Raw genomic sequence first — 27000 nt, 5'->3', positions numbered from 1 at the left:
TTTCCAACTGCCGTTTGCATATGCATATGAGCAGGGCCTATTTCAAAACACTGAGCTTATCGGCACATCCTTGTCAGCACACAGAAACAGATATCCCTTTTTTGCTTTGCCTCAGACCTGATGATGCGAGTAGGAACTGAGGTGTGATTTGTGTATGTACATACTTCCTTTGCCAGCTTTCTGGGACTCTTTCTCAGCTTTGTGAACTTCTCGCTTGGCTGTTTGTCCTTTGGTGCTTTCATTGCCTCTCTCCTTCACAAGCAGACAAAATATATATATAAGAATAGACGTCAGAAAGCAAAGTTCCAAAAAGAGACATGCAATCATTTGCTTTTAACTGAGACAGGGCATAAAGTGAGGCTATAATGTTTAAGTGTTATTCACATGTGAATTACTTTGTGTGTGTGACCACCTACGAGGTAAAAAGTCAGTCTGGAGTCATAAATGGAAATTAACAGCTGTTATGAGATGTGATGTCATTGCAGACTGATGACAGTTCTACGTACTGTGATCTCTTTTAAGGCAGCCAGCTGCTCCTGAAGAGAGTGGATCTCCTCCTTCTCCTTCTGTCTGTCCAGCTGACCCCCACCTTTCTTTAAAGTCTGGGAGAAGGTGGCATGCCATTAGCCCATTTCATATTCAATTTTCTACCATGCTTACCTTCTATCCACTCATTTTCATTCTATAATTGTTAGCTATTCACACATTATTACCCTTCATTTCTTACTTATGGCATCTCTTGTTATTAAGGTCTAGAATTAAAGTTACACACAGCTAAAGCTCATCAGACTGGGGCTTTAGGTGCTATTTTACACAGCCATTCAAATTCTGGGGTAGTTTTAACATTCTTTTTTTAAGATAAAAATTAAATACCAGCAATGGGGAATAGAAACACTTGCCTGAGTCTCTACCAGCTTTCCATCAATCTTGGCAAAGCCATCAAAGAGGTTTTTGTAGAGGAAGTTCTTTCGCACTGCAGCATCGTTGGGTGGAAGGTAGCTTAGGACGGCACTACGCTCCTTTTGGTACACGGATAAGATGATTCGCACTGCCAGCTCTCGAACTGTTGATGCGCTGTGCTCCAATGCCGCTGTACAGAACTAACAGGGAACAACAGGGTTTCCACAAACATGAAAAGGTTTATTATTATTCAATTTCTAATCCAAAATATGCCAAAAAAAAATATAAAAAACTGAGACTGAAATATTTAGGGATCAATTAGGGATCATCACTTGAGCAACGCACATCAGTCCATTTATGTACTGATGTCACAGTTACAATTAGGGTTTGAAAAACTACATGAAAAATCTTTAAGCTGCATTTTTCCAAGCTAAAAACAAAAAGCCAACAGCAAAGTGCTCAAAACAGTCCAGACTGTACACTATTTAAAATGGCTAACGTCAGCTATCAACATGCTTACAGACTGGCACCATGAACCATATATAATATAGATTTGGATGGTGAATGTTTTTGTTTAAAGACATACCAGATTTCCAGAAATACTAAAAGTACCACACAGCAACAACAATCTGCAGTTTAGTACATCCAGTCCAACGAGCTATCATTTAGACGAGTGAAATCCTAGCATTTTATTTACTTGTTACTTAGAACATACAGTCAGTGGATGCAGCTTAATAAACCAAGCCTGCTAGCATTAGATGTAACCTGAATATGGTCGTTTTTGGTTAAAAAAGAAAGAAAAATATGAAACTGGTGAAAATTAGGTATCAAAATGTCCTTAAAACAGTGCATCCATCTTTTATATACAGTCTACATGCAAAACACTACAGGACAGTGTTTGCATATTTGTAAGTGCGGAAGACAGTGAATGGATGGATGAACAGACAGACCTGGGCTATGAGAAAATCATTTAAAATCAGATTACTGACCTTCTACAAGCTTACCTTGTTAACTGTTTCAAACCTGATTTCTTTGGGAACATATCACATCTAAGAACCAAAAAGACTTCGTGCATTACCCCTTTCCTTCTACCTTGAAACCTTTATAATGTAATCTGCTGCAGTTGATAAATATTTAATAAAAAAAAGATGTATTTACTAGACAACAACCTTGAGAATCTGTCTACAGCTGGGATGGACCAGAATTCCACATACTTCTAAATGCCATCTAAATGTATTCACTAAAAAAAATAAATGAAAAACTCATCTGATTTGGAAAACCAAATTCTTTAACAAACTAAAGAGAACTTGTTCGATCGATATCTCCAACAGATTCCGTCATCTATCTTTAAACGTTTTTAGCATTTCAAAGCCACCTCAGGAGATACGCACCCTTTGTTTTTCTTAGAAATGTCACGGATGTGTTAAGCTACATCCATATTTACTTACACTCTACAGTATCCAATTTATGTCCAGTTTAGCTTTATGTACAACGTTGTTGAGAGTCCTTTCAGAGGAGTGACACTCATGACATAAAATGAACTTATTATCCAGCATAATTGCTGTGAAGAGAGGGACAATAGAAAGGCCATCCTGCCAGTGGAGGACATTAACATTGAGAGGTAAAGGCCACCCATCCCTTGCTCAACCGGCTCAGGGACAGCATGCCATTATTCTCTGTTGTATCTTCCAACCAGTTCTCATTTTAATTATAGGAAATTCAATCACCCCCTTTTTTCACTCTGGCTTCCACCTCGGAGTAGATCCCCCTAGTAACAGTGGAAGGAAAAGGAAATATGTTAGCCAAACCGTAGCTGAGCTGTCGAGGGAGACAGTCACAGCAGCCAAAAGACATGATAAACTAGAATTACTATCTAAAGACTGAAAACATTTGAAGGTGTGGTTAACACTATTATTTATGGAAGGCTTTGAATGGAAATATTATATGCGGATTAAAAAGTTTTGTAATTTATTATCAGACCAAATGTGAAATGTGCTCACACTCCAAAAAATGATTCTTCACGCTCAATAAACATGAAATAAAATTCTGAGTAAAACGCTACTGAATTTCATGTGAATTTCATTTGACTAGATTTCATTAAATCTCACATTTTACGCTGTACTTATGTAACAGAATTGAATTGAACTTCCAAGAACGAGGATTTCCATGAACGTGTTTTCTGCTCCTGAGTTGTAGCCTTTAAAAAGTATTCTGAACTACTACAACAGTGAAGTTGACCTTTTGCATGTAAAATCGCATCACTTCAAAGTCTGTCATAATCAGTATCTGGGGTTTTTCCCGACTGAAAATGACCTTGACATTCAACTGTCATTAGTTCATCCTTTACATGAATTGAGCGCTTGTGCTCGTGTCTTTTTAAAGGGAAAAAAAACATTTTAGGTGCTTTATCTGATGGATTCAGTCAATTCAGTAATTTACCTAGCTGCTAGAGCAAATCAAATGAACATAGATAAGCTATGTATGTTTTGCAGTATCATTCGGATCTTTATCCCTAAGTGTGACAGAAATACGATAACATGGGAAAGTACAGTATTGCAAGGAACGCTCACATGTGCAGTCACCACAATGACGATACGGGCTCAGCTCTTTGTGCTTTGTCGTTTGTGCTGCGTCATGTATGCTTTTGTACCCTCAGGAAGAGTGTAGCAGTTCTGTGTTTGCGCAACAGGGATAATTCAAGCAGCCAACCTGAACACTCTATTCTTTCAAAATAAAAGTTGCATTACTTATTGTTATGTATCAGACTGAAACTAAGCCAAACCAATTCTATTTTTCTGTCTTCACCATGAGAAATATCAACACCTCTGTTGCAATTTCTCTAATGATGGTATGTTAAAAGTGCCCGAAGTTAACAAGAAGAAGTCTGCAGGTAAAATAGCTCTAAATCTGATTAGCAAGGTGGATGAAAGGATATCGAGGGGAAACATCGGGGACAAGGCAACTAAGTAATAAAAATAACTGGCAATTCATTCATTCCTCATTGACTTTCAGTTTAAACATGCTGTCTGCTCGTGTTTTACATGAAAGTGCAAAGTGTGACAGTCAGGAAAGAAGCGCAGCGGTCCTGTTACATCTCAATTCAGGCAGAAAAATATTTTCCAAGCAAACACATGTGGCAGTCAATACAAAAAAGGGTCAGGAGCTATGCAAGCATGCCCAAGCATGCAAACACAGTCCGTGCAGTTCCACCTATGTGGCTTTGGCTTCAACTCAAAACTCAGAGGGCAAACCTAACAATTTGCTCAAGACTAGGGCTGAATTGGGAGTGGGGGGTAAAGTAGGAGTGGTTAAAAATTACGCACCTTAACCTTTACGCTTCATATCTAAATGTACACACTGGTTACCTTCTGAAGTCAATGTGTGGAAAAGCACCAGATTGCAAATGCATGCTTTTCTCTCTCGCATCTTGACTCGCTCAGCTAATTTAAAAGACCAGGATGTCTTGGAGAAACATGATAATAATGACACGAGGGAAGAAAAAAGCTTTTGGAATGAGACACCTGCTATAAGTCAGGAATCTTTCACATTTCTGCACCAGCAGTGATGTACACATACATCACAAATTCTGAATTTGTACACAGTTTGTGAGCCTTTACCACGAGGTGCACACAGAAAAAGTAAATCACTAAATACCTTGTTCATATTCTGAGTTTTCCTCAACAGAAATCCTTTAGCTAAATTAATAAAACTGACCTCATGTTATATGTGTCCCTTGACATACTGTTAAATCTACACGAACAGCACATACTGTAATACTGCAAGACTGTGGCGTTCTTTTACTGTTGCCGGAATAAGTTAATAAAATTGAGAATAACATTAATTTGAAAGTGACGCATGTCTGAACAAATGACTAAAGCCAGCAGCGTTACATGTACTGGTTCTCAAAAAGGTTTCAGAGAGCAGTACGAGACAGTTTGTTGGCCTGCTTCAGTTTAACAGTTGGATAGTTTGCACATAGATATTAGGTCACTGCTGGAAACCAAAGGAGTGCAGGAGACGTTAAAGAGGGTGCCAGCAGTGACAACATTGACTCAGCTGACTGGACATTACTGAGGGCCTGTTTACGTAAATGAATGGCCACAGAAGGCCTGGGAGGGACTGCTGCCTTTCTGTAAAGTTGCACCACAATTACTGAACAGAAAGTCAGCTTATAGGATCTTTCCTTTTCCTTTTCTACTTTGAAGTGGAATGACACAGATTTCCATATTTTATATAGTTTATATAGCACATATCATGCTGTAGTCGCTTTTTCCAGGAAGGCATTAACTGTGGATCGTAACACTGCCTAATGATTTAAACATAGTAGGTTTTATTTAATTGTACACCCAAAGAAAACACATTAGTACACATTCATATTTATAAATGGCATAAATATCACACCAAACATATTTATTATGGTTCAGGTTGTTTACCGTCATGACATTTTCCAGGGTGAAGCCAGAGTTCTCTGTACCAAGTTCAATGAGCAGTTTCTCAACTAGCTCAGCCCGACTCTCAGCCAGGCGAGAGGGAAAGTTGGATTTGAAAGGTTTAACCAGCTCACCGGGGATCATCTGCAGGGCCCTGACATCCTTCAGAACAGCAATTTCCTACATGAGGAACAAGAGAAATAGACAGCAAGTTTTACGAGGGTGTAAATCATGCGATGTATTTGTAGACTTGCACCTGCAAATGAAGTAATGCAAGTGCTATATACCTCAAACAAATTACAGTGTATGCTTGTGTTGCTGCACGTGGTAATTTGTCATTCAACACTGGCCTCTGGCATAGGCACAAGTCATGACAGAAAATACAAGCTTACAATCGGAGTAAAACTGAAGAAGGGTCTTAGAAAACCCTGTCATTGTTTTAACCACATCAGGTGATTGGAATGTATGTCGGAAATATAGGAAGACACGCAGGAAAGAAGTGTGCGACTGGCTCTCGACACACAAAGAAGCATTCAATCAGTCCCTGAGTCAAGCTCTGAACACAATCCAGCAGATAGAGGGGCTGCGAACTTAAGTCTGTGAGCTACTGAGGGAAAGGGCACCCACCCTTTCTTACTCAACACACACCCATCCATGAGCACACAGGAACAAATTTGACTAACCAAATACACAAATGTACAGTGTACGTCATCTGTCCACCCAGCAGCCAAGAAACATTTTCTTCTCTCAACCCAGAAGTCCAAGTGAAAGCGGGGTTGTGCAATAAAGAGAATTTTATAGTTGAATTACAGAGAAAACTGAATAACTGACATCAAATGATTATTGTGCTGCATTCTGTTTTGTTATCTTGTTTGTTATCTTGTTTGTTATCTTGCACCAGTAAAGAGCACAAATTATACCTCCTATACCACTCCACTTTAGTAATGAAATCACACAAGTGGTGACTTCAGTGTCTGGAATATGTCTGAGGGTTGTGCAGTTTGTTGCAACACCTCAAGACACTTCCTTACTCGCCTTCTGTTTCTAGCTATCTTAAATGCAAAACTGCCCATAATTATATTTATCTATAATTGACTGCTTTGCACATTCAAATTTGCCAAAGATTGCTTTGCATTTGCAAGTAACTCATTCTAGCACCTAAAAGAAGGCAAGTTTTCTTTAACCAGTAATACTTGCTGTCATTCAGTGGGTGATTTACAAGACTCTGTGCACTCTTGTGTAAAATACACTCTTGCTGCTTCCATAACAAGAGGCTAAGTGTCCGGTGCAGCTAATCAAAGGCATTTAATGACTAACTGATTAACATCATCATCAGAAAGTGAGAGCACCTCGATAAAGCCAGATATTTTGGTGGTTTGTTGATCTGGAGCATTCGGGTGTGTTAACACAATGCCACAATATTCCCAGCAAAGTCACCACAAGCTCAGACCATGCACTGCTCAGAAAAAATGAACAACAAAGCAATAAATAAATAAATAAATAAACAAGAGATAGATTATTCAGCCTTTACAGGCCTAATTTAAATGTTCATGACAGTACAATTAGAAAAAGCTAACCGTGAGCTAACCAAAGAATCTTCTCTCTTCAGATGTGGTCTAGTTATACGAATGATTTAATGTCAGGGAGATCTCTTTTAATATAACTTGTAAGCCATCGTTTAGTCTCCATTTGAGCACACACACCTATCTTAACAGTTGTCGATTTACATGTCAGTGCATGTACCCTGAGTATATGTAGCAATTAATCAGTTTAATAATGAACCTGTGAAAACACTGCAATACTTTCCTTGAACAGTGCTGCCATCAGACACACCTGATTTATCACTGCATCACTGTTTCCATTTCTTAGTCTTGCAATAATAACTTTGCTCCTTGTTTAAGCACTGCTGACGTGTACACACGGAGCTTAGTAGTTTCTACTCATTTCCTGACCACTAATATTATGTAATGCAAGTTTATACGTTAATGTCAAATCATCACCACATGAATAGTTCAGGTCTCTCCATCCATGTCTACATCAACCAGGTTTATAAACAAACAAACCAATAAATACATGCACAGCTTGCATCTCAAAGCCAAGCCAGGAGCTACCAAGAACCTGTAAGAAGGAATGTTGTCCTGCGCGCTACATAGTGCATGCTTCAAGTCCACAATCAGTCACCACACCTTACATTAAATATACATGAAACTGCTTTGCCCATTGTCTTTTTTTATGAATGCCTTTAGAAATATTGAACACATTAGTCATGGCTGGAGTTTCCAATGCTTAGAAAAATGATCTGGACTTACTGGATCTAAGTGTTGCTATGATGTTTTACCACTTTGCCCTTCCTTTTTTTCTCCTCAGTTTAAGTTTCATAGAAGTCCTCTTCCATACTCCTGATAGTATTTCTACTTAAGGGGATACATAATAATTATTTTAAGAAGCATTTTGATATATTTACCAGGATTTAGCCCCAACTTTAAAGTGACATTCTTAGAAAACATCATTTGTTCATTTTTACACCGGAATAAGGAGCCTGGATGTTTATGCACAAAGAGCAGAGAATATTGAGGGAATACTCTCAGTACTTTGGAACAACCAATCTAGTTTTAGGGAGATGACGCAGCATATTCTGCTAAAACTGGTGCCTCAATCCAGATATACAGAGGCATCACACAAAAGTAATAATTTTTGGAGGAGCACTGGGAGGAAAGTTGGATTGAATTTGGCACATGTTGGAACTCTTCAGTGTCTTTGATTACAGTGTAGTATTTATTAATACTAATTTGAAGATAACTTGGAATGCAGACTCATGGTGGCTGCCTAAATGAGAAATAAGCTAAGACTGTTACCAATTTGTGTCATTGTCACTGCGTGGGAAATTTAGTACTTAACAGGGAAAGCTGTTTAGCTTTAACAAATCCCAGCTATAACGTTAGACTGCCATATTTTCTTTATGTACCGTAATTATAAATGGAAAAAGCATAACCTAACTCATGATGTGACGTTTCAACACAGCCACATGCTACTCCTGCTGCAGAATATTTTAGTGCTGGCTCACTCTACCATTGTTGTGTTTAGTTGGATATCAAAGCAAAACTTGGAATTTACCAGTAACCTACCAACAAGACAAGCATGGGAATAATGTGACATGACTCATCAAAAGATTCTGGGAATCTGTAGAAATCTCTGTGTGACTTCTAGCTTCGCTGTTGAGCAGCTACAATCTCATACCAGACAAGAATAGGACATTCCTCTGGTGTAAAAACTGTGTAAAACTATGCCTGCCAAAGGTTGTTACTGTTGGCATTCTTTTTTCCCCGAGTTCACCGGTTCATCCTGTGGAAAGGTGACTTTTTTTGTTTGAATCAATCATAGGTCAGTTGGTTTTTCTAACATCATAAAAAAGGTTTTCACTTAGCAAACACACAATAAAAAGGAGAGAGCAGGGTAACACAAAAGACCAAAAGGTTGATGAATGATGTTGAGTCTAACTGTACCAGTGTGTTACAATACCTGTATGAAGGCAGAAACTGTGGCCCGAACGCGAGTAGTGGAGTCTCCAGTCCTGGCCAGCAGGTTACAAAGGGTCTGCTCCAAGCAGTGGGTCACCTCAGCTTGGCCCAGCCCTACACCTGGGATCAGCTGGCTTAGCATTAGCCGCAGCAGCTTCAGCGAGGCATGGAGAACCTAAAGCAAGATCCTTTTGTAATGAAACTTAAAACTTGGTGCTTTTTCTAAAATCTTACTACAATGGTTGCACCATATGTACTCATATATCTCTGTATGGACCTATCGCCTCCCACCAGTTAACGAGGAGAAAGGGTTATTAACATCTATATTTGATAATGTTTCTCTTGCTCTTTTTTAAACATATGTTAAAGAGGTCTGAGAGAGACACTGATGCTAGAATCCTCATGAAGAAGAAGAAAAGCCACAAATTAAGTCTGTAAAAGAAAAAATATTCCAAATTAAGCTTGTCAACTTGCAAAGTAAAGGTAATGGAAGATTAAATTTAATTTAAAGTCAATTTTGATCAGATTTATATGTTCAATTAATAAATAGTCAGTATGATTGACATTTTAAAAGTCATGAAAGTTTGCATTTTGCACTAGTGTATGTACTTCGGTAGGTCAAAGATAAAGACCTAATCGCTGCTCATACATTTGTAATTTATCCCTTGCAACAGGTAAAATTTAAAAAAATCTGAAACGTTACACAGGTCCTCCCATTACACAAAAAAGTTGACCCTAATGGCCTAAATAATCGACGTCCCATCTCAAAAATGCCCTGCTTATCAGAAGCCCTTAGATTCCTTTATAAGGGCTGAACTGTGAGTGAACAGTAGAACTGTGAACAGTACAGCAAACCTTAATAATCATCAGTGTTGCGCTACACTTTTCGTACACTTAACATAAGCATTTGATTCAGCAGATCATGGCATTCTGATTGAAAAGTTATGCTCAGTCAGTTTACATGAACAGTCCATTAATCGTTTTTATAGCAGTCTTTCTCATAGAACTCAAACAGGAGTCTTCAGATTTTTCAGGTTAGTCCATTGTTTGTAACTATAGGTGTTCCACAGGGATCCAGTCTGATCCAGGGATGCCATATACTATCTCTGCTACCTATAGCAGCAGAGCTAGTATGCATTAACTATTATGCTTATTAAGATTTAAAAAAAAAAAAAATGCCACTGACTATTGCAAAACTACAGTCTGCTTTTGATACATTTCCAAAAACATCTAATCGATCATAAGCTGGGAGAGCTGAACTGGATCTGAACCGAGTGTGATCTATTCACAAGTTCAGGTAAGAGTAAAGAGCCTTTGGTTCATATTCCAACCCTTCATCATCAGTAACACTTTTTAATGCTCTTTCTCTTCTCCATAAAATCACTATACAGTAAAAAAAATGTTGTCTCTACTTGTTTATGGTGACACTGCATTGTAATTTCTCTCACCCCAACCGGTCGCAGCAGATGGCCCCGCCCCTCCCTGAGCCTGGTTCTGCCGGAGGTTTCTTCCTGTTAAAAGGGAGTTTTTCCTTCCCACTGTCGCCAAAGTGCTTGCTCATAGGGGGTCATATGATTGTTGGGTTTTTCTCTGTATTTATTATTGTGCTATCTACTGTACAATATAAAGCGCCTTGAGGCGACTTTTGTTGTGATTTGGCGCTATATAAATACAATTGAATTGAATTGAATTGAATTAATAAAAAGTGTGATGGCACTCCCTATCTAAGAGAAAAGAGCAGCATTGTATGTTTATTTACCATAGGCTCTACTGCAAAGATTTGCTTACATCTGCTAACATTTGAATGTCTGGTTTCTAAAATTAGCCGTTCACCTTATTCAAAGCTGAACAAACTGGATTTAAATACTTCGCTGCTTACAAATTATATGAACGACATTTGAACATTTTAGAACGTTGTATTAGATCTTTTAGACTTTGCATAAATATTGCCTGGGCACTGTGAGTGCCAGTGTCTATTTAGCATATACAAATCGTATATAAATTTAGGACAAAAAGTATGCGAATGTATGTCTTATTAATTATCTTTGTTGTAACAATCCTTCTTGGCAATAACTCTTATACTGTTTATTTATAAGCCTGTTTAAAATAGAAAAAAAAAATAGAATAGGCCTTTACTGTAATTGTACATGTACAAAAAATGGCACGTGGCATTTCCCTGAAACAGTGCCACATTTCGTTTTTGATTAAATATCACTATTAGCAGTTAATTAAAAAAAACACACACTTCTGTTGAAACAGACATTTCCTTGGCCTTACTATGTTTCTCAAATAAATTACCAATATTTGTGGAGTGCAGTGTTTACTGGGTGGATTTAGATTGTAATAGTATGTCTATATTAAACCTATGAATTTCTGTTATGAGTTTCTGTTCTTCACTTTTCTCAAAAAATGTTAATCAGAGGGGGGTTCTCAAATTTTGGCTAGTGTTTCTCTTGCATCACTGCTCTGTTTGGCTGGCCCGAAGGACTCATACACACCCACAGATACACACAAAACTGAAAGCACAGGACAAGATTGGAAGTAATAAATAAATGATAGCAAAATTCATGACATGGCTTACATGGCACTCGAATATAATCTTTTTGCTAAAATGAAAGGTTCTTCTGTTAAGGGAAAATTGTACTGAGTAGTCAGTATAAGCTTTTAATGATATAAGTTTACTTGTGATAGAATGCTGCATGATGATCTTTTTCTTGTTTAGGACTGACTGTTCTTTATAAAACGTGTTCTGATATTTGTATCTGAGTCTTCCCACAGTGATAGTAAGAAGTCGAACAAGCAATTCTGACCTCGCACACACACACACACACACACACACACACACACACACACACGCTCACGTCACTGAACAAATGTATTCAATTTTCTTGTGTATAAATAAAGACAAGTGCAAGAACAGAGCGCGCACTTCACAGGGCCCCCACTCTGATGTGAGCGCTCTGTGACCGCCCTTGCAAGTAAAACCTGCAGCGTGTGTGTGTCTTCACTCTTAGACTCTCAGCTGAAGAAGTGCCATTTAGAATAAATCTCTTGACATCTTCCTACATCAATAAACCTGCTCTTACAAGATTTCTGCAACCCAAGGTTAGATTCAGAACCAGGATATAATAATATTTAATAGAAACCAAGTTTGTTAAACGTGAATTAAACAGGCCCATTTCTACGCAGTATATTAACCAGTTAACATCTTAATGTATTCTGTGCATCAAAGTGACTAGGAAAATAAACTAGCAGAGTTATTGCACCAAAGCCCTTTTCATGCCTTTTTACCATTCCATGCAGAAGGATTACAAAGCCATCCTTGTCAACACTATTTGTTTAAAGAAGCTAGCTCTGGGAGAAAGAACTGAGGCTCCACGTGGTACAGGGGGAACATTGTTCAGGGGGTGGCTGTATAAGCGGGTGCTGATTTTTAACAACACGTATGTTAGCACTGCTCGAAACCTATTTAGTATGTGTTAATTGGGCTTATTTTCATGTTAAGATTAATTTCTTTTGAGTAAATGACTCACAGATGTGACTTTATCCAAGAGGGCTTTTTTGACGAGGAAGATAGCAGCTCTTATCATGTTCCTCAGCTCTTCCTTGGGGGTGGTGGGAGAGACCTCCAAAAGCTTCTTATACACAGAAAGCAGGGCATCCACTCTGTAGCACCAGGTTTTAGAATATGCCCCCGCCACCTGGAAGTGAAGGGCAGCAGATTTACCAAGAGGATGAGAATATACATAATAGTTACATAGGTATTGTAGCATGTGGAAAAAGAGAGTGGCATATGCTGTGAGATTTAAATGCAGCAAATACTCCAAAGACATTCATTTATTCAATTAAAACAACCTTTTAAAAGGAAATGCCAGCTATTTGTTGCATGGTCATTCTTACAGTGATGAACTATAATTATAGTTAGTGTGCTAATAGCATCTGTATGAAATAAGCTATTTAAGTGTTTTCAAAAGAGTTCAGATTTCCCCCCCTTGTAATACTACTCAAGGAGTAGGTACCTACTTACATTATCCAATGTTAAAAATAGAGCAACAGTTAGTTGAGTTTTCTCTCTGACTGGGCTACTTACAAAACTGACTAAACACCAGAAGCTGACAGGTTGTACTTTTGCACTGACAGTAAGAAAGTAAAGTACTCCAACGACATAAAATGATGTGATGCTCTAGGTTGGTTTTTCTTCTCAGTTTTTGAAATACACTGTGACTGTGACTGACTTCATACACCCACTGTGACCTTGGAACTGGCTTAACCCTAGAACACTATCGCCGGGTGATTTACACCCGAGCAAATACATTTACATGATTTCTCTCTCTTGCAGCTGTCTGCGTGTCGAGGAGCCTGTGCCTTCACCAGGGAAGTCTCAAATTTCCCAGGAATGGGTGGACCAAAGACCAGCTTTCCAGAGTCATTATTTTGTTTTAGGAGGGTTTTTTTTCATTTTGTTAGACATGGCACAGTTCAAAGTAAAAGAAGACCACTCTAATTTGTCATGTGTTGTCATATTTTGATATATTTGATTACTTTTTATTGGTTATATTATATCGGGTAAAAATCACCCGGCATTAGTGATTGTGTTACTATTTATAGTGATAGTGTTCTAGGGTTAACATCAACCAGTAAAACACAATAACAATAAAAAACACTTTTTTAAACTACTTTTGTTCATTTTGGTATGTCCCCGAGGACAATACCCATGTTTTTTTGCCAAAATTGTTGAAAACAGAAGCAACTGATTTGTGTCAAAAAAAAGCTCAATGCCTTTGCTACACAAAGAGAAATTGTGCTTATGAGTGTAGTCACTCCCAGAGGCCCACTGAGATCCTGGCATGTCGAAATATAAACACAGAGGAAAGTTAACAGCTATCGTTGGCTTAGCTGGCCGTTTGTTTCACATATGTTTATGTTTTCTTACCAGGCTTTCTCCAAAGACATCTATTGGAAGACCAGCCTCTCTCTGCACCTTCTCTGTCAGGGGTTCTGGCTCTCCACTCATTTCCATGCTCTGTGGAGTCCTTTGCACTTCTGATATTGGGGAGTGCTCCTCCGCAGAGCTCTGAGTGGCCTCCAGTGGCCGATCTTTCCTCTGAAGGGCTGGCAGCGGCCTCTCGTCGTAAGGCACACTGGTAACCTGTCACCAGAAGAAAGCAGAAACTGAAAAAATATTGACACCACATAATGAAGAAAATATAATGTATATTATAGTTTCTTACTACATTGTTTTGGTTTTGGTATACTGTTTAATGTCTCAGCATCCAAAATTAGAGATGGAAAGGTTAGAGAAAACTGAACTGCATTTTTCCTCCTGAGAAATACTTTTGAAAAATTGATCACCTCTGCCCTTTCACTAGCTTTCACTAACATTCGACTAGTGAAAAGGTCAATCACTCAACATAAAGATGACAATGAATACTGAACCCTCTCTGTTCAAGCCAAACTTCCAGCCAGCCGAGCAGAGTACTGTCTCCCGTGCCCCTGGGCCAACTGGCACACTGCTGCCTAGTGCAAGGCTCAAAGCCCTGCCTTGAGGCCAGGTTGGGAGCCGCTGGAGTCAGCCAACTGTTGCACGCTTTTAATTAAATAGTGAAACCTAAACCTGCACTAGGGCTAGTCTTAGTAGGTGGTGAGTAAAGCACAAAGGACCCCACCGGTCATAATCTCCCTGTGTGCCCTGAGTTTCAACACTACACAGGAGACTTTTTCTTAAGGTACTTTCCTAATATTTTTTTCAATAATAACACAGAAATTCATGCGAACAAGAACAATGTGTACAACTGGATCAACAAAAAAAATTCTGGGCTTATCATCACTGAAGATCCCATCTAATCAAAACTAAATAAGCACTAGATAAGCTACTACTGTTTTGATTGTAAAGTATGCTTAAGGTGGAGATGTTTCATGCTTAGATTCTATAATATCTAAACACATTTGATACAGGAAGGTGCTTACATCGATTTTGAGTACAGCAGCAGGTGTACAAGGTGTGTCAGGCTGGCTGCCCAGGGTGGACGTGATGGTTTCTTCAGCTAATTGTTGATTTTTATGAATGTTTGGTTTTTTCCCCTTGCTGATTGTGTCTGTGGATACAAGAGGCTTGGTATAGACTGAAGAACGACCTGGAGAAGACATAACAGGAGGAGGGTACTGGGCCAGGGTGGATTCTGCTGCCCTCGTCACCTGGTGACATGGAAACACAGAATAACAGAGATCATTTTAGATCAAAAGAGCCATGAATAACACAAGATTTCCCCCGCATATTTTCCTCTATCTTTTACAAAACAATAACAGCCCAACTCGCTGCTACCAAACCAGTGGCTGTTGACATACCATTGTCATATCCAGCAGGTTGTGTACTTCCAGCTGCTGGTACACACTCTTCCTGTACTCCTCCATCAGCTCCTTCTTCTTTTTGGCCAGATCATAGTCTTCCTTTTCAATCGCACATTGCTTCTCCACATCATATCTAGCCAAACGCTCCCCGACCTGGAAGTGCCAAGAATATGGAGGTAATATGTCTGTGAAGGTTCTCAGTCATCCAGGTCATCGTAGACTAAGGAGCTTGGAAAGAAAAGCGTCTGGACTTCTTGAGTTGCTTGAAGACGTTTCACCTCTCATCCGAGAAGCTTCTTCAGTACTAAGGATCAGGTGAAACGTCTTCAAGCAACTCAAGAAGTCCAGACGCTTTTCTTTCCAAGCTCCTTAGAATATGGAGGTAAAAGCAGCCCTGCAGCTACACTGTGACTCTACACTGCAAGCTTGAACAGATGAGAACAATTTAAGAGATAAAATTTATGTCAATTTATGCATACAAATAACACACAACATAAGCACTTTACATTACGGAGTTAGCAGGTTAAAAACCCTTTTATTGTCCATTCTCACCACATCCAAAAATTACGTTCTCAGGAGAGGACCAGTATATGTGTCAAAACATTGTCATTGTTTCTTTTCTTTCTTTCTTTTTTATTGACATTAATAAAAACTATTGGGTTAACTGTGCTGTTGTCTCTTGATTTTAAAAAAAACTATGGCTTAAACTGCAAAAATTTAATTCAGATGAACATAAAAAGGATTTAAACTTTCTTCTTCGCCATGGCAAACATCTAATATGGAACTACTAAAAGAAAAGTATGGGTGTCACATGACAGGTTTTACAGGATGGAAAACTGACAGCAACTCAGACACATAACATGTGAATGAAGAAATTCTAGTGAATTAAATTCAGTAGCTAATTTGTTGCCAACTGAAACAGTCTCATGACCTCTGAGCTGTTTCAATTCAATTCAATTAATATATATGTGCCTAACCAACTGGACATAGTGGTGGTAGACAAACAGAAGAAGATGCCTGTAGTGATAGATGTAGCAGTTCCAAATGACAGCAACATCAGGAAGAAGGAACATAAGAAGCTTGAGAAATACCAAGGGCTCAGAGAACAGCTCGAGAAGATGTGGAGTGTGAAGGTAACAGTGGTCCCAGTGGTAATCGGAGCACTAGGTGCGGTGACTCCCAAGCTAGGTGAGTGGCTTCAGCAAATCCCAGGAACAACATCCGAGATCTCTGGAACACTTTTTAATCAGCAAGTACAGCATCAAGTCTCTTAAAATCTGAGATATTGATTTGGTCAGTTAAGTAGCAGAAGGGGTTGTTAAAAGGTTGCAGCTGCTTTGGGCTTATTGAAATGAACAACAGGTGCAGTGGAGGGGCAACAATGAAACAATCCCCAGAACAGGAATTGTTTTACAGGTGAAAGACACCAACTTTTTTTCCTCCTCATCTTTTCTGACTGTTTTTTCACTAGTTTTGCATTTGGCTAGGGTCAGTGCCACTCCTGGTAGCATGAGGAAATACTTGGACCCTATTTTTGATGACCCTATGTTGCACAGGTAGTCCAACTCCTCCGGGATGGCACAGCAACATGTGGCATTTGTTTGCTGTGTCTCCCAGCACGGTCTCAGAAGCAGTCTGGAGATTACAGGAGAAAGAGCTGGGCGGGACTGTAGAAGGTCCTTAACCCATCAGCATGACTAACATCTGCTCCTTTGTGTAAGGAGGAACAGGATGAGCACTACCAGAGCAGTAAAAAATAACCTCCAGCAGGCCACTGGTGTAAATGTCTCTGACCAAACAATCAGAAACAAACTTGATGAAGGTGGCCTGAGAGAAGCCTTAGAGAGCATCGTTCAACATGAGTGGTTTGTTAGTAGATCAGTGACCATCTGGGGAGGCATATCCATGGAGGGACTCACAGCCTTCTACAGGCTAGACAACGGCACCCTGACTGCCATTAGGTATCGGGATTGGGTCCTCGGTTCGACCTGCAGTACAATAACGCCTAGTGTCATGTGGTGAGACCATGCAGGATGTTCCTGTAGGATGAAGGAATTGATAGCATTGACTTGTCTGACCTAAATCCAATAGAACACCTCTGTAACATTATATTTTGGTCCATCCAATGCCACCAGGTTGCACTGAAGGCTGTGCAGAAGCTCAGTGATGCCCTGGTCGGTTCTGAGAGGAGTTCTCAGGAGTATGCCCTGATGTTGTCAGGCCTACATGCAAGCAGGTGGGGACCATACAACCTATTGAGTACCATTTAGAGCAGCTGCAATGAAATTTGGACTAGCCCGCCACATGTTTTTTCAGTTTGATTTTTGGGGTGTCTTTGAATTCAGTCCTCTGTATGTTGATAATTTTCATTCCCATCAAAAAATGTGGCCTCCATTCATCCCCAGCACGTTACCCACTCCATGTCAGTTTAGATATCCCACGTGATTTTTTCCCATAGAGATCTGATGTGTTTTCTCAGCATTTCTTTAATTTTTTTGAGCAGTGGATAATTTGACTGTCCAACGTGAAAGAAATACAACAAGCCAAAACCTTCTCTTGTCTTCGTCTTGTATGTCCCCGTGTTTGTCAGATATCATGTGACATCATAAACAACTCTCTGACATCCTGAGGGTGTGATGACAAGGGATTTACAGGATGACTACCTTGGCAACCACTTTGTCAATGATGCTTTTATGCCATGCTAACAAGGTGTCTGAATGGGTGTGTATGTTATCCAGTTACAGAATGGCTTGCGGTTGGAGGTGGGAGAGAAAATATCCAAGTTCTCCCTCACTCCCTCACTGCAGCTGTCGAGCTTATTAAGAATTCATGGTCTGCATGGTAACGTTTTAGACAAAGGACGTCTGCAACAGGAATCTGAACAATGTTTAACAACTCCTGTTACAAACAGTAGTGAAATAAATCTAGATATCTGTGAAAAAAGTGGTGCAAGTGAGTCCACAATTAAACTAAATTCCAGCAATACAGTTGTTTGCATTTTCTGGGAAAGCCTGTTGTTGGAAATAGATGCATGAAGTACGGCGGGGTATTTGGCATATATTTGCTTGTCCGTCTTTACATCTGTCTCTTCATATACTATATGTGTGTGGTACAACAAAGGTATATTGCCCAAATTTACACTACTATTCGAATGCCATAGCTCACTCTACAGTACCTATTTATTAGTACCATGATCTAATGCCTAGCAGCTACAGTACCTTTTGAAGGTCAGCAATAGCCTGCTTTAAATTCTTGGCTTCCTCATATTTCTCTTGCCGGACCATCTCTTGTTTCTTTTGGTCCAGGAGACGAATGATGTGGGCAACTTCGGGGTCCTGGTACATATCAAAGGCCAGATCGTCCAAGGGGGAAATGGACTCACATTTGCTGGGGTGAAAACAGGACAGACAGACAACAAACATTGGAGAAACTAATTATATGGCTTGACACACCTATCTTATTGAAGCCGAGATCATTTCAGCGTGTTATCTGTTAATTGTGCAATTCTTCACCAGCCCCCAAGGGATGCTTCACCTCTAGGTGAAACATCCCTTGGGGGTGCATATTAAAAAAACATATATTTCAAAAAGTGTTTTTTCCCTGTACTGGCCACCACCTGCATCATCTACCAATGCACGTGACCTTCAGTTCCTGATTGGTTGTCTTCCAGACTAAATGGCTTTGTTACACAATGTTATTGTCACAAGAAAAAGAAACGAGGGTTCAATGACTTAGCCTCACCCCATGAAGGTCGACTCCAAGGCAGCCTCCAGCTGGGTACTGTTGAGGTAGTGTTCAATCAGCTGCTCTCTGCTTGGCTGGGGGTAAACAGATGGACAAATTACACACACGTGCGTACTGGGTTGAGGAAGACATGACTTTTAATCCCACTGGCTTATCCTAAAACTAATGATCGCTCTGCCTCTTTAAAACGTGTTGATCAAACAAAAGGACTGCACCAGCAACCACCTGGATCTTACAATGGTATTAAGATAAGAACATTAACTCACTCAAACACACAACACATGCAAACGTTATCATCGCCCTCAAGGCTATGGCCATATGTAGACTAGCAGCAAACACTGCTCTTACCTTGAATACTAAGCAAGGCATTACACAAAACATTACCACTGATGGCATTCTTGCTCAAAGAAGACAGACTTTTTCTCGGAATATTGTTCCTTCACAGTAATGCGTAAGAACAGTCATACCAGTGTCAGTCTTACCATGTTGCTCTTATGCTGTCAATAAGAAAAACTACCGCAATAGAAAAAGTGTGTTTTTATGTGTCATTATACATTTTTCATAGTCTTTGCATGATTTATGTTTAGAATAGAGATCATTTTTGCCATATTTTTGGTTTTGTAGGGCACCAAATGTTTTATTTGGATTGTAGACAGACTTTTAGTAGAGAGACATGCTCTTGTGACAGCATTTCTCTGTATCATAGTCTTGCTGAAATACGCAAGGCATTCCCTGAAAAACATGTCATCTGGATCAGAGCATACACTGCTCTACAACCCGAGATGATGGCAGCGTTTCTAGATCATGTTCACGTATGGCTCCTTCTTTGCATAACAAAACTTTAACTTGCACTTGTGGATTGCTCTGTGAGCTGTGTCCACAGACAGTGATTTCTTTTAAAATGTCCATTCTAAAAAAATTAACAGAAAAATGGCAACGGTGAGTTTCAAAGGTTAAAGTTAAAGAAGTTGTCATTAGACTGGTCATTGTAGTTGATGAGCTGCTGTGATTTTTTTTCCTTTTCACAAATTGGATTGCTAACAATTTAAAGCAGCCAAAAGTTAAGCTTTTTCTCCGTATTCACACCACAGTGTCCCTTCCATAACTTCCACCCATGAGGCAGATATAGGAGAACAAGATCTTGCCGACCCTCTAGGCAAGATCACTGCTGTGATGGAAGTGCTCAGAGTCGGATTAGTGGACCAACAATGCAAAGCTTGTTCACTGGAATCTGTGCGACAGTGTGTCCATGTTTTTCCATGTCTGTTTGTGTGTGTGTGTGTGTTTTAAGGTGCTCTCACTCCTCCAGGAGCTGTCCATCTGCAGGACTATCTGATTACACTGACTAACTAAAGGCCTCCTGTTTGATTACATACTGCCCTCCCTTTGTGTCTCATTACTAGATGCCTGACACATATATACACACATACACACCTACGCATAAACACACACACACACACACACAGACCACTTAGGTAAACACGGGTGCATCCACCCCATATAATCTCATAGCACAATAGCAACATAAAATACTTCATTTGAAGATAAAGTGACTCAACAACTCCAATCCAATTATATTTAGTTGATGTTTATTAAATTAAGTAAATATAAGTAAGTCTGCACAGATTAAAACAATAAAAAGAGGTAAAAACTGAAGCTTTCAAACCCAGTTTATTGTTTAATGAAATTCTGTGAATGATAAATGAATGCAAACAACATGTGAGGAATACCTGACCAGTTCTGTTTGACAGACATGTTCATAGCTGTGGTTGGTTCAGTGTACGTGGACGCATGATAAGAAATGAATCCTTCTCTGAGTGACTGTGACTGAATCACAGCACAACATCGCCACCTACTGCTGTGGGGATAAACTTAAGTGAAGGGTGATATATGAGGAGAGAGCTCACTTACTATTGTGTTAAAAGCATTGCCATCCAAAGCATCTCCCAGAACATTAATGGCAACCAAACCAACCTGAAATCATTAAAAGAAGATGACGATGGTGAGCGAACTAAAGTAACTCAAAAAGTAAAGGAAATAATTCAAAACAAAAATCAATAAATGTAATAAATGATAAGTAAGTGTGAAGCAAATAGAGGACCCATCTAATTACAGTTAAAGGTGCAAAACTTCAGATAGTTATTATTTACACAGACACCAACAGACCCAAACACAGAGAAGAACCACCCTCCGTTAGGAATGTGTGGGGGTTCTGATAGGATGTGTCCTGTGATGACACAGCAAGGCACAGAAACTTTAAGGTGTCGGGTTAAGGCTGACCCAAACCTAGAGGAAAATATGCCCATAAATTCTGCTGTGTGGGAGTGGCACCCTTTTCTTTGTCCGATGGCTGAAGGACACATCCATGGCGCCATGTAAAATTACTTGAACCTTTGAACGATTACTAATAAACTTTCAAAACTTTGCGTTTATTCGTCTTCCCTCATAAGAAAAATGAACCCAACATATAACACCCCATATTTCCTGTTTTTAATGACACAAGCAGTTCAAAGTTCAATAAATATCGAAGGAGAGCTGTAGGAGTTCAAGGTAAATAAAATCATTATAATAATGTAAATTCTATAGATTTTTTAGAAAACAGGCTTTTTGGGGATAGCATAAGAAGAAAACAAAAGGATTCAATCAGGCTCTTCTCCACTAATGTAAATGCACATAAAGCTTGTGAAATATAGAATAGAACTGACAACATGATAACAGCAAATTAATTCTCTAGAGTGCATAACTAAGCAGAATTCATCAAAAATACAAACCTTAACCTTCTCAGACCAGACTACCCTTAAATAACTCAGTGGCCACAGTGCATTGTTACCATGTAACAGAGTACCTGATTATAGTGATTGTAACGGTTGCCATAGTTTCTGTGGAAGGTTATTCTCAGATATGTTCCAATGGCATCCACATAGACTGACTTCAGTTCCCGAGCTTTGAAGCCTGTCTTCTCATTGTCTGACAAAGACACATATCTGTGTGAAAGTAAAGTTTTGTTAGTCTGGGTCAAAATTCCTGCTAAGATATTGATGTAAATGACATTTACAAGAGTTGAAATGATTACTAAATTTCAGTTTGGTGATTATATGCTATCTAGATAGTGCACGTCTCAGTGTGGTAATTCTATATGCTCAATAGGAGTGAACAGCTAGTCTGCAGAATAAGACCGAATCACAGAGCAAGCCTGCATCTATCCTGTTTCTGGTATGTTAGGTTAATAAAAAAAATTATCCCAAATGAATTGATTCATATCAACCTAACGTCCAACAAAAGGGTGTGAAAATTAAGCCTGGCAAAGTCTGCAGTCTCACCCAAGTCTGCGAAGCTGCCCAGGGAACCCTGGAGAGCTTGTTTCAGGAGGAGTGTCACCAATATAGAACTCAACTTTGGTTGGGATCATGTACTGATGAGCCAGTAGCTGCAGCTTCCTTACCCTACTTCTTTCAACCAGCTGGAGCGTGATGTGCTGAGGGTAGGAGCACAGCCTGCAGTAAAAGTGATCAACACATGTTTCTTTAAGTTGAAAAGTAAAAAAACTTAGAAGTCACAAGAAAAATGACAAGGGGTACAGCCTTTGAGTACTAGATGCTGGTCTTCAATTTTACAGGAAATTTCCTCTTGACTACATTCTGATAACGACCAGTGTTGAAATTTTCCATCTTACAGATGAAGTAAACGTGTCTTATGTCTTTATTCTGATCAATAAACTTGCCAGAAAAAAGTTTTAACCTTTATGGTATTTTTTTTTTTTTGTACCTGCTGGATCTCCAGCCGTTGACGGTAGGTGCATGCACCATGAGCTCCTTAGCACTAAAGTTGTCCTCATGACTGGAAGAGCTAACCACAGTGAATCCTATCTTCCTGGGCATCCCTCTGTTGGACACTGATAAAACAAACAAAAAAATGAAGTGTTATCATACATACATATATGCCCTACACCTGGGTGTGTCTGCCTGCCTTTTGCCCGTGCAACTGGGATAGGTTCCAAGCTCTCCAAAGTATCCTGCAAGCAGCATGGACACATTTCGTGAGTGGCGCAGAAAACCCCTTCATGCTGCCTGGAATGAGTTTAGGTGGGGTAGGGGTTAACTGGTTTTCATGTTAGCTGGTGAAGCTTGTTTACACTCTCCGTTTTACAGATTTCAGAAAACAATACAAATTATGCAAATTAAAAATATTTGAATACATTTAAAATAAAAAAGCCCATTGACCGGGCTCATATATATTTGTTTTTGTGACTTAAATCAGAAGGGAACACTTTTCCCTTAACACCACGATCACCTTGATCAAAACTGAAAATCAAAGGGGTTATGTTGAATGTTGTCAGTGTGTTTGCCCCACAGGTTGGATGTTAGTTATAACAGAAAGAACAGTTCTGGCGTTGTTTGGATTGACAGATGAGGTCAGGCAGGAGTTTCTGTGGGCTATGATGTTTGCAGATACTGATCTGTAGTATAAATAGAGAGCAGGTAGAAGAGAGCCAGAAGATGTGGAGGAATGTACTGGAGAGAAGAGAGTGCAGGCAGAGGAGTGTCAGGATTTGACTGAGGGACAGCAGCTAGAGCGAAAGGGAGGATTAACAAAATTGTAGTTGAACCTGCTATGATGTACGATTGGAAGACAGCACTAACAAAAAGACAGAAGGCTGAGCTGGAGGTGGCAGATTTGAAGACGCTAACATTTTCACCGGGAGTGAGCAGAATGGACAGGATTAAGAGTGAGTACATCAGAGGGACAGCTTGGCTTGAGTGATTTGGAGACAGTCAGATTGGCAATCATGGAATGGTTTGGACATATGAGGAGGGATACTGGATAAATTGGACAAAGGATATTGAAGACAGAGTGGTCAGGCAGGAGGACAAGAGAAAAACCACAGGTTCATGGAATTTGTGAAGGAGGATAAGCAGAGGGTTTTTGTGACAGAGGAGGATACTAGGAATGAGAGGGAGACAGATGATCCCCTAAAGGTAGCAGCTGAAAGAAGAAGACTGTTAATTGGTGATGTCACATCTTAACACAGACAGTTACTCAGTGTAATATAGCACACTTCAGTAGATTGTATAAAAAAAGCAAATGGCCTTCATCTTTTATAATTTATCATCAGCTGAAGCATTTGTTGAACTTACATGTATCCTAACTTCTTCAATTTAAAACTGACAGACGTGATTTAAGGGAAGAAGCAGTGGGTGCTGCTGTGAGTAGTGTATCAGTCTGAAAATCCAAACATGCCACAAGATTAACAAGCAGCGAGGATGGTATTGTTTTTCTTTCCCAGCAGGCTGTGATAAGAAGTGCTTTTTATTTCAGGAAATAACATGATCATCTAGTCAGCAGATGTCCTGTCTCATTCTTTCGGGTGTGTCAGCATATAAACACATGCAGTGTTGGGTTTAGAGGACTTGCAGATGACTGGTGTTTTAAAATGTAGCTGAAGTGCAAGCATATTGGGCCTTAGATTATTGTTTGTTCAGTGTATTTCGGTGTGCTAGTGATCGTCTGCTGTGTATCTCAGCAAACAGCTCTTTATCAACAGATAACATGTTGGAACCTGTTATGTGTCTTGTTAGTTTGCAGCTTTGTGGGAGCTGAGTTATTTAACTGCTATTTACTGAAATGTTTATTGTCCTGCATTTGCTCAGCAACTCCATGACCAATCTATTTGAATTCGTTCAGTGATTATCAATATAAAATGACAGTAAATACCTTTTCATTTGTCTTCATAAGGTCATGTTTGTGGCTCACCATGTGGGCAGGTTAGGCTAAGGTTAAGCTGGTAGCTATTTTGGCCAACACTTTGTATTATGTTTCCATTTCAATTTTTGTATTATCAAAGAAAAACCTTACTGGTGATTTAGATAGTTGAAAGGTAAAGTAACCAAACAGACATCTTTTTACATTTTTATTTTTTAGTTGACAAATTTGTGACTAGAATCTTTGAAATATTGCTAAGCATCTGTTACACTCACATAATAAGGGGTGTTTCACACATCATGTGACCCTCCTTATTGCACAAAATGATCCCTATGAGTGCTGCCTACTCCAATCAGACCAAGCAAAAATGTACAAATGATAAAACTGTTATAAAAATCTATAAAGCACATATAAATAGGACAGTAAAACGCAACACTGTTGCAAATAAGACTAATGCATATTAACAGAAAGGCAAAATGTTTTCGGTTATTTTTTATTTACACTTATTATTTAATGCCGAGTTTATTTCTAACATGACGGCTGCACAATAAAGCTCTGAAACATGCTTTATTTAGTTGGCAGATTGGTTAGCAGCAAACTAGAATTGGGCATAAATACACCTGAAACATTTTCTGCATCATCAAATGAATAAATGCAAATTCCAGTGACAATGTGATGCGCAGTTTGTACTGCTGTTAACTTTACAGCTGGGATTGCTTCATAATAGTAAGGCACGACATATAAAACGTCTCCTATAATAATAATAATTATCATTATTATTATTATTATTATTATTATTATTATTAGTATCATCATTATTGTTGTTGTTATTATTAATTATAATTAAACAGATTGTACAGGGAGTGCAGAATTATTAGGCAAGTTGTATTTTTGAGGAATAATTTTATTATTGAACAACAACCATGTTCTCAATGAACCCAAAAAACTCATTAATATCAAAGCTGAATGTTTTTGGAAGTAGTTTTTGGAAGTAGTTTTTAGTTTTAGCTATTTTAGGGGGATATCTGTGTGTGCAGGTGACTATTACTGTGCATAATTATTAGGCAACTTAACAAAAAACAAATATATACCCATTTCAATTATTTATTTTTACCAGTAAAACCAATATAACATCTCCACATTCACAAATATACATTTCTGACATTCAAAAACAAAACAAAAACAAATCAGCGACCAATATAGCCACCTTTCTTTGCAAGGACACTCAAAAGCCTGCCATCCATGGATTCTGTCAGTGTTTTGATCTGTTCACCATCAACATTGCGTGCAGCAGCAACCACAGCCTCCCAGACACTGTTCAGAGAGGTGTACTGTTTTCCCTCCTTGTAAATCTCACATTTGATGATGGACCACAGGTTCTCAATGGGGTTCAGATCAGGTGAACAAGGAGGCCATGTCATTAGTTTTTCTTCTTTTATACCCTTTCTTGCCAGCCACGCTGTGGAGTACTTGGACGCGTGTGATGGAGCATTGTCCTGCATGAAAATCATGTTTTTCTTGAAGGATGCAGACTTCTTCCTGTACCACTGCTTGAAGAAGGTGTCTTCCAGAAACTGGCAGTAGGACTGGGAGTTGAGCTTGACTCCATCCTCAACCCGAAAAGGCCCCACAAGCTCATCTTTGATGATACCAGCCCAAACCAGTACTCCACCTCCACCTTGCTGGCGTCTGAGTCGGACTGGAGCTCTCTGCCCTTTACCAATCCAGCCACGGGCCCATCCATCTGGCCCATCAAGACTCACTCTCATTTCATCAGTCCATAAAACCTTAGAAAAATCAGTCTTGAGATATTTCTTGGCCCAGTCTTGACGTTTCAGCTTGTGTGTCTTGTTCAGTGGTGGTCGTCTTTCAGCCTTTCTTACCTTGGCCATGTCTCTGAGTATTGCACACCTTGTGCTTTTGGGCACTCCAGTGATGTTGCAGCTCTGAAATATGGCCAAACTGGTGGCAAGTGGCATCTTGGCAGCTGCACGCTTGACTTTTCTCAGTTCATGGGCAGTTATTTTGCGCCTTGGTTTTTCCACACGCTTCTTGCCACCCTGTTGACTATTTTGAATGAAACGCTTGATTGTTCGATGATCACGCTTCAGAAGCTTTGCAATTTTAAGACTGCTGCATCCCTCTGCAAGATATCTCACTATTTTTGACTTTTCTGAGCCTGTCAAGTCCTTCTTTTGACCCATTTTGCCAAAGGAAAGGAAGTAGCCTAATAATTATGCACACCTGATATAGGGTGTTGATGTCATTAGACCACACCCCTTCTCATTACAGAGATGCACATCACCTAATATGCTTAATTGGTAGTAGGCTTTCGAGCCTATACAGCTTGGAGTAAGACA

General features: G+C 39.4%; 1 protein-coding gene across 3 annotated transcripts in view; it reads right to left on the bottom strand.

The window, feature by feature from the left end:
- Nucleotides 1–27000, bottom strand: part of cep104 (centrosomal protein 104) — a 36261-nt gene that overhangs the window by 8644 nt on the left and 617 nt on the right. The window contains exons 2-16 of one of the 3 annotated variants that reach the window (XM_003455345.5): nt 22706–22832; nt 22261–22434; nt 21786–21924; nt 20852–20914; nt 18938–19014; nt 18415–18583; nt 15194–15349; nt 14816–15043; nt 13782–13997; nt 12382–12549; nt 8850–9023; nt 5334–5510; nt 900–1100; nt 507–602; nt 165–252 (exon numbers count right to left, since the gene is read on the bottom strand). In XM_003455345.5, the coding sequence (XP_003455393.1) occupies nt 165–252; nt 507–602; nt 900–1100; nt 5334–5510; nt 8850–9023; nt 12382–12549; nt 13782–13997; nt 14816–15043; nt 15194–15349; nt 18415–18583; nt 18938–19014; nt 20852–20914; nt 21786–21924; nt 22261–22434; nt 22706–22818 (2239 nt within the window). In that variant the 5' untranslated portion in view covers nt 22819–22832. The remainder of the gene's footprint in view (nt 1–164; nt 253–506; nt 603–899; nt 1101–5333; nt 5511–8849; nt 9024–12381; nt 12550–13781; nt 13998–14815; nt 15044–15193; nt 15350–18414; nt 18584–18937; nt 19015–20851; nt 20915–21785; nt 21925–22260; nt 22435–22705; nt 22833–27000) is intronic. The other 2 variants (XM_019349960.2, XM_005459875.3) reach the window with 2 other exon arrangements.

Source organism: Oreochromis niloticus, linkage group LG20 (genome assembly GCF_001858045.2).
Source record: "Oreochromis niloticus isolate F11D_XX linkage group LG20, O_niloticus_UMD_NMBU, whole genome shotgun sequence".
NCBI lineage: Eukaryota > Metazoa > Chordata > Actinopteri > Cichliformes > Cichlidae > Oreochromis > Oreochromis niloticus.
Note: the sequence above shows the minus strand (reverse complement) of the source record. Positions and strands in the feature narration are given on the sequence as shown.